Source organism: Nannospalax galili, unplaced genomic scaffold (assembly GCF_000622305.1).
Source record: "Nannospalax galili isolate Female #2095 unplaced genomic scaffold, S.galili_v1.0 scaffold5212, whole genome shotgun sequence".
Classification (NCBI taxonomy): Eukaryota; Metazoa; Chordata; class Mammalia; order Rodentia; family Spalacidae; genus Nannospalax; species Nannospalax galili.
In genome coordinates this window covers 6,805-15,033 of record NW_008331591.1, presented here as the reverse complement: position 1 = coordinate 15,033, position 8,229 = coordinate 6,805, and the positions used below count along the sequence as shown (strand labels likewise).

Sequence of the window (8,229 nt, the reverse complement as noted above, 5' to 3'; positions counted from 1 at the left end):
CAGAGGCAGGTGGATCTCTGTGAGTTCAAGGCCAGCCTTGTCTACATAGTGAGTTCCAGGCCAGTTGGGGCTGCAGGGAGACCCTGTTTCAAAAAAAAGCAAAACACATAAAGTATAAAGCTGACAGGCTCAGTAAATGGATTGATCCTGACACTAGGTTTCTAGCTTATGTATTGAGTTGGGCAATGTAGGAAGAAGAGATTTGTAGAAGACAGAAGACAGTTTCAGGAATTGGGGTTATACATAGGACACTAGAACAGATGTTTAGTTGGCAGTTAGCAAGATATTTTAGTCAGAGCTACAGATTCAAAAGTGTTTAATGCTAGGCGGTAGAAGGCATGAGTGTAGATGAAAGATAAGAAGGGGATGCAAAGAAGGGGGTTCTAAAAAAGAAAAAGAGAGTGACCAGAAAAGGGGGTGCTTTTTTGAGACAGGGTCTCACTATGTAGTTCTGAACAAAGCTGGCCTTGATCTCACAGAGAGATCTGCCTGCCTCTACCTCCCGGGTGCTGGGATTAAAGTCATGTGATACCACAACAGGCTAATAAAAATGTTTTTGAAAACAGTGGTGACAGGGCTGGAGAGATGGCTCATTGGTTAAGAGCACTGGCTGCTCTTCTAGAGGATCCAGGCTTGGTTCCCAGCACCCACTGGTGGCTAACAACCATCAGTAACTCCAGTTCCAGGGGATTGAATGCCCTCTTCTGGTGAGTATTACATGACATAGGTACACCTACATAGATGTAGTCAAAAAACTCACATAAAAAAAATTAAAACAAAACAGTGGTGACTGTGAACTTTATACTGTCTTAGGCTATTTTGGGGGCTAAAAAGCTTGGAAAAGTGGAGTCTGCCTAGAATTCATCTACTTTCATGGCCAGTGCATGTGTCCTGTATGGGTCAAAAGCTTAAGAATATAATAAATTTGGGGTTCTTTATCAGGGTTCTCAAAAGAACACCAGAAAAACATTCTTAAGCCTTTGCCAAATCTAACACTTAAGGCTGCAAGTTATTTACAGAAGTTAGTTAGTTGGGTGAAAGGTAAGTATATGATAAAAGCCAGGGAACTTTCCCGTCAGTGCAGTCACTGATTTTATCACAGCACTGTAGCACAGAAGACTGAGTGTTTCACTTAAAACAGTAAAGTTCACACTGTCAGGATACAGGAGCATGGAAAAGCAGAATCTGCCTAGAACTCCCCTAGATAACGTACACGTTTGTAAAGCTGCTTTCATTACGTCAACAATTTACCTTAACCAAGGTCAGATCAGTGCTGATTTCAGTACCTAGAAAAGTCAGACAGTAAAGAAGAGGTGACCTGGCATAACCCAACCCCAAATGTAAAAAGACACAGTGTTAAAGAAAATGATAAATGGATTGCTACGGGCAAGCAAGACTGGAAACACAGGGCCAACTTTTTTTTTTACTTTGGTGAGTACCAAGTACTAAGGAAAAGAAAAACACACTGATAAAGAAACATTATCCAGCACATTTGCAATTTTAGGATGTACTCACCAGGAGCTGTTTTCAGTGAATGATGTGGCTGTCTGAACTTGAGTGAAGGATAACCCAAGAAACATACACATTTTGGCTTGAAAAGATGTATGTCACTACATGGTTGGAAATAGCGAACACAAACCTATCGATGGGAAAAGCAAACCAAACAAAAAGCATTAATAAATTATCTCAGAGGCTGGGTATGTAGCTTAAGAGTAGAGTGCTTGTTTAGTACACATAAAGCCCCATCACCCCATCAATAAAAGTATACATTATTGGGGCTGGAGAGACAGCTCAGTGGTTAAGAACACTGGTTGTTCTTGCCAAAGACCCAGGTTTGAATCCCAGCACCCACATAGCAGCTAACAAATGTCCATAACTCCAGTTCCAGGGGACCCAACAGCCTATTCTGTCCTCTGTGGGCATTGCAGGGTATTGCAGATACACTTACCTACATGCAGCAATACACGCATACACATAAAATAAAAATAATAAAAATTCAAAAAAAAGTACGCATTATCTCAACAGCTTATCTCCTAAAGTACGTATCAAAATTCATTCAGTTCTATTTTAGACCAAGCATTATCACAGTGTCAATAATTAATTACTTAGGCAAATCCAGACTACTTGGCAGAACAATCAAGCTTATGAAATTAGTTGTTTTCTGAAGTACTTCTATTTAAGCAAGAACTAAACTGCGAAACAACTTAATTGAGTGCACCTTGTGCTTGTTCTGATTCCAGACGTCTGCTCATGGATTTCCCCAGCTCTGAAGACTTTGCCTTACTCCCCATGGCCTCAATCTGCAACACACCTACCTCCTGGGCCATGCCCACTCACTTTCCCATCTCACTTCAAGCTGACTTCATCCAGCTTGGTTCCCCTGGCATGCTCCATTTCCCCATTGTGGCACTGTGTTAATCACCTGCTTTATCTTTTATCTGCTTTATCTTTCACTCCACAGAATACTGTATATAGAAAGGGATTCCATCTGTTTTGTTCTCTGTCTAATCCTGATTGCCCAGAACAATGTAAGTTTTTTGTTTGTCTAGTTTTTTTTGTGGGTTGCTTTGTTTTTTGAAACAGTCTCACTTTGTAGCTCTGGCTGGCTTGAGACCAGGCTGGCCTTGAACTCACAGAGATCTGCCTCCTGAATGCTGGGATTAAAGGCGTGCACCACCACACCCAGCTTAAATTTTTTTTTTAAAGGCTGAATGTGGTGGCAAGGGCCTTTAATCTCAGGACTGGGGAAGGAGAAGCAGGCAGAGATCTGTGAGCATGTTGAGAGAACCTATCTGGGGAAATCCATGAGCAAAGATCTGGAATCAAGAGCAAGCACAAGGTGCACTTGATTAGCTAAGTTGTTTCAGAGAGTTCTAGTGAGGTTAGTGTGGAGTAAGGGGAAGGGATCCTGTAGCTGGGAGTAGAACGAGTAGGTTCATGTGTGTATAAGAAAAATGATGCTTTGACTTTGATCTTATTTTATTAGTGTCTATAATCAATGTCCAATTAAATGGTAGAATTTAAAAAAAGAAAAAGAGCTGGGTGTGGTGGCACATGCCTTTAATCCCAGCACTTGGGAGGCAGAGTCAAGTGGATTTCTGTGAGTTTGAGGCCAGCCTGATCTACATAGTGAGTTCCAGGACAGCTGGGGCTACAGGGAGACCCTGTCTCAAAAAGACAAAAAAAAAGAAAGAAAGAAAGAAAAAGAAAATTACGTTATTTGCAAGAAAATGGATGGAACTAGGGATCATCGGGTTAAGCAAAACAAACCATACTCACAAAGGCATATATAGAATATTTTCTCCCATATGTGAAATCTAAGAATGGGCAAAGAAGTAAAAGACGAACAATCAGGTATGTGGAAGGGGGAAAGAAGGGGACGGTGGATAAGAGAGGCTAATAGAGGGTGGAATGTGTAGGTTTTAAATAAAGAATGAAACCTGGATGTTGGGAAGGTCCAAATCATAAATTTTCTCAGCCATGAGAGTAATCTTAAGCAAGAACTTACTTTTTAAGGTCATTTTCGCTAGACTATGGAGAATGAACTGGAAAGGGGCCAGATCAGAAGCAATAGGCCCAATTAGCAAAGACTGAGGAGATACCTTCAATTAAGGATGATGTGGCAAACAATGGCTAGATTTCTTCAGAGTTAAGGCTAGAAGCAATAGAAACAGCTTGGAGGACTCTGTTCTGGAGCCCAGAGAAGCTGGTGTGTCCTTGAGGCATTATGGCTCAGTGAGACAGCTGAGGGCTAGCTTTTCAAGCTCTCCTGTAATAGCAGTAGGTAAGTACCACTGTTCTAGCTGGTTAGTCAGCCTGGCATTATCCCTCCCTTCTTCCTGCTTTAAATACTGAGAAGTGGTAGTAGCAATCTTCTGGCCTTGTGGGAACGGGCCAACGAATTGCTGAAATGACAGTCCCTGATGAGCCACTTAATCAGTGTTAGGTGTCTTCCATATGCATAGGCAATTGAAAAAATACCTCATATCATGCAATTGGAGGTTTCATGACAGCAGGCTATAGGATGAGCCTTCATTAGGCTCTGTTAGAAGACTGGGGACCATGAGGAAATCAGCAGCATAGACAGTGACTACATCCAAAGAAATGAGATAACAAACATGCAGAGACCCAAAATCAGAGTTCTTAGGAAGTAGTTAGACATCACTTAATGACAGATCTGTGTTCTGAGAAATCCATCGTTATGCACAAACCAAATGGGTTAGCTAGGCTGCATGTTAGTGTATGCAACAAACCTGTACAGCATGTTACTCTATGAAACTCTGTGGGTAACTTTAACACAACTGTGTTTATTTATCTATACATATATAAACAAGGAAAGGGCATAGTATTGGACTACTGCTATCAAATTCATCGTTGACTGAAATGTCTATGCAGTAATGACTGTATGTGAAACCTAGGGAAAGAAAGGAGATTGGAACCAGGCAGTTAAACATGTGAGAATAAATTGGGACACTGGTGTCTCATGACGCTGATGTCTCAAAAGCCAAGAATTTTTTTTTTTTGGTCTTTTTGAGACAGGGTCTTCCTGTAGCCCCAGCTGGCCTGAAACTCACTAAGTAGACCAGGCTGGCTTTGAATCCTCAGAGATCCACCTGCCTCTGCCTCCCGAGTGCTGAGATTAAAGGTGTGGGCTACCACACTCAGCTAAGAAGGACAGCTTTAATACCTAGTGAGGAGCTGCTGACAAGAACCCTCTTCTGGTTACCTCCAATTTATCCTTCACAATCTCAAGTTATTACATGGCCTCTGGGAACTCCTCTCTGACCCTCACTCCCTCCATAGGTGTCCACTTGTCTGCCTCTGTGTGTTCCTGTAACCCTAACCACTTGCTCCATAATAGCGATTCTGGATGCATTCAATGCAATGACTTTCTGTCCAGAACTTTCTGTCTATCCCCATCTCCCTCTTCCCTAGTCTCCTCTATAAGGTTACGAACTCAGGAGAGAGCTGGTATCTGTTTTACAGCTGTATTCTCACTAACTGGTACACACAGCAGGCTCTTAAAAGGTTTTGTAAGATCAAGAGCCAACCACTGCAGAAACATCTAGAGAAATGGCAGAAGGCTGTGCTCAAGAAGAAAGTTGTGCAATTAGGACAAAACAGGTTTATTAATGGGATATGCCCGTGCTTGCTGTTAAGACTACAGGGACCAGCCCTGCGTGGTGGTGCACACCTGTAGTCCCAGCACTTGGGAAGCCGAGGTAGGCGGTTCTCTGTGAGTTCAAGGCCAGCCTGGTCTACACAGTGAGTTCTAGGACAGCTGGGGCTACAGGGAGACCCTGTCTCAAAAAGACCGAAAAAACAAAAACAAACAAACAAACAAAAAGACTACAGGGACCTGAAGGCAAATAGAGATGGGAGATGGGTGGGTGCTTTAATGATAAAAAGTTAGGAAGAGCCTGGCTAGCGGCACATGCCTTTTATCCAGCACTTGGTTGGCAGAGGCAAAAGGATCTCTTCGAGCTCGAGGCCAGCCCGGTCTATACAGTGAGTTCCAGGCCAGGCAGCGCTACAGAGTAAGACCCTGTCTCAAAACCAAAACAAAGTTGGAACCATGTGGTGCGGACAGAGAGAGGCACAAGCCACAGAGTAAATTTCAAGTTTGAGGAGACATTCTTAGCTTAGCTAGTCTCTTCCTCTAGACTGCAAATGCCGAGGCCAGGGTTAATATTGCCGGGGTCTGACGCGCGGTGAGTACTCAGTGTTGAAAGAATATACATGACTGCATCTCCCGCGCCTTATTACGATGTCCGGCAATAGAAGGTGCTCAATCAAAGGTGAGCAGGTGAAAGGCTGGCAGAGCCTGGAGATGTAGAAACCTCAGGGCTGAGAGCAGATGGGTGCCTAGATTAGGGAAGAGCGTGCGTGTCCCAGACCGGCCAGCACGCCGCCTTCTCTGCTCTATTTGCATGCGTCCCTCGGCGTCTCCATCACGTGTGCGCAGTACGCGTGACACCCGGAGGAGAAAGCAACCCATCACGAAATCAACCAAATCACTTCGTTCCGACCTCAGAGTCACCCAATCCCACTTACCAGCCGGCCAGCGTTCCGGCTCCAGGCCCCCAGCACGCGCGCTGCAGCCATCTTACTCCGGAAATAGCCACCGCAGCACAGCTGGGAGAGACGCCTCCTCCAGCCGACCTATGGGGAGACGGGAGACGCACCTCCCTGAGCAGCCAATGGGAGCGAAGGAACGAGCCTCCCACCCAGCAGCCAACCCGGGCTAGGGGCGGGGCCGAGCGCCCCTGGAGGTGGGGAAGAGGATGGGGGAGAGGGGAAGCAGTGGGAGGGAGGGCAGCTGTGAGGGCTAGATGTGGTATCCACAACCATCCTTTCGGTCCAGGTGATGGTGAGAACTCCCGTTAAGGGCACACACGAAAGGGCACGCTCTTGGAGAAGGTTAATAAAAGACCCGAAGGCTCAGTAGCAAAACATCCTTCTAGAGGGTGTGTTGTACGAGTACTGTAGAAAAATGGGCCGTTTAGATACTTCTGTAGCAAGACTCTGAAGCCCTGCTTCTCCACAAGTCCACAAGGGACACCACCGTGACTAGCGTTCCTTATTCCCACTGAGTTCTTGATTGTTGAACCTGGCTTCTCAACACTTTTCCCCATGAAAGATAACCTAACATCTAAAATAAACATGTCATCGCCTTTATCTGGAATGCAGGTAGATTCAAGGAAACTGGCATAAGCAACGGATGTCACAGACTTACAACCCTGATTTACCTGCTTCTTGAACAAATGTCAAATTCGGGTCAAATGGAACTGGTAAACACCAGAACGCTAGAGCACTGGTGGTGCACGAGGGAGGGAAGGAAGGAGGACCATCAGTTGAAAGCCAGTCAACATGAGCCACACTGTGAGACCCCCCCCCTTTTTTTGTAAACTGGTACACACTGTTCACACCTATATTTCAAGTTTGGAAATACATATTTGCAAGCAGCAATACAAAAGTATTCATGAAGAATGCATACTCTCTGAAAATTATGAAAACATCCCTGCTACTAATACATTTCTAAATACAAAACTGACATATTTGTTATTTCTGTGTAGCGAGAGAAGTTCATTTTCAAAACATAAAATTCAGTCTTTAGGTGTGAATGAGACCCTTTCTTTAAAAAAAAAAGCAAGTGAGGAGAGAAAGAGAGAGAGAGAGAAAGAGAGAGCAAGAGAGAGAGGGAGACTGAGCTTAGCTTAATATGTAATACATTTGTATAAATGCCCAGTGACTTTGGTCTGTTCTTGACTCTTACAGAGAATGAAAATCTGCATAGATGTTTGAGGAATTAGAATAAAAATAAGGAAGGGCCATAGAAATTCTCAGCATTGGACAGCAGTAGTTACGAAACAGAAGCTCAGGTATTTCACAACCTTACTGTTTAACTTCACACAAATGCCTTGTTTTTGCCTGTAACATACCACACTACACCACACACACACACACACACACACACACACACACACACACACACCTGCTGGAGGTAACAAGTATAAATCATTGCCTTTATCAGAAAATCTGCAATAGTTAAAAGAATTAACTTCTTAAACTTTTCCCATTTAAACTTTTTATAGTTTTAGGCACATTGATTAAATTCGATAAACCCACATGCTTGTGCCTGTATAATACAAGATATACAGACCCGGCGTGGCAACATACGCCTTTAATCCCAGCAGAGGTAGGTGGATCTCTGAGAGTTCAAGTTCAGCCTGGTCTACAAAGTGAGTTCCAGGCCAGCTGGGGCTACAGGGAAACTTTGTCTAAAAAACAAACAAACAAAAACCAACCAGCCAGAAACAAGCAAGAGATTGTAATTGTTCCCACAAAGTAAATATTTTCCCCCAAGGTGTTAGATAACTTCCTTCCTCCTAGGTTTTCCTCCAGCTCTACATTTTTCTCTCAGGAAATAACTAGTTTATTTCTCCCCTTAGCTGTCCTTTTATCTCTGTGGACTACTGTTTCCTAATCAATATGTGTCCTTATCTTTCTTTGCTGCATTAAGTTTTGCTACATAGACACTAGAACGGAATAGGGTATATTTAACAAGCTTCAGGTGATAAAAATGTTACTGACCAACCAACAGAGATTTGATTATAAAGAGCAAGAGAGATTCTCTGTGTGTGTGTGTGTGTGTGTGTGTGTTTTACTTCAGATTGAATCTAGATCATTGCGCATGCTAAGCAAATACTCTTCCTCTCCCAGGGAGCC

The 8,229-nt window shown here is 43.6% G+C and overlaps 1 protein-coding gene across 1 annotated transcript in view; it reads right to left on the bottom strand.

The window, feature by feature from the left end:
• LOC103728744 (lipoamide acyltransferase component of branched-chain alpha-keto acid dehydrogenase complex, mitochondrial-like) overlaps positions 1 to 6,161 on the bottom strand; it is a 10,908-nt gene extending 4,747 nt beyond the window's left edge. The window contains exons 1-2 of the mRNA XM_029560402.1: positions 6,055 to 6,161; positions 1,516 to 1,639 (exon numbers count right to left, since the gene is read on the bottom strand). Of these exons, the coding sequence (XP_029416262.1) occupies positions 1,516 to 1,639; positions 6,055 to 6,105 (175 nt within the window). The 5' untranslated portion in view covers positions 6,106 to 6,161. The remainder of the gene's footprint in view (positions 1 to 1,515; positions 1,640 to 6,054) is intronic.
• Positions 6,162 to 8,229: the final 2,068 nt, after the last annotated feature.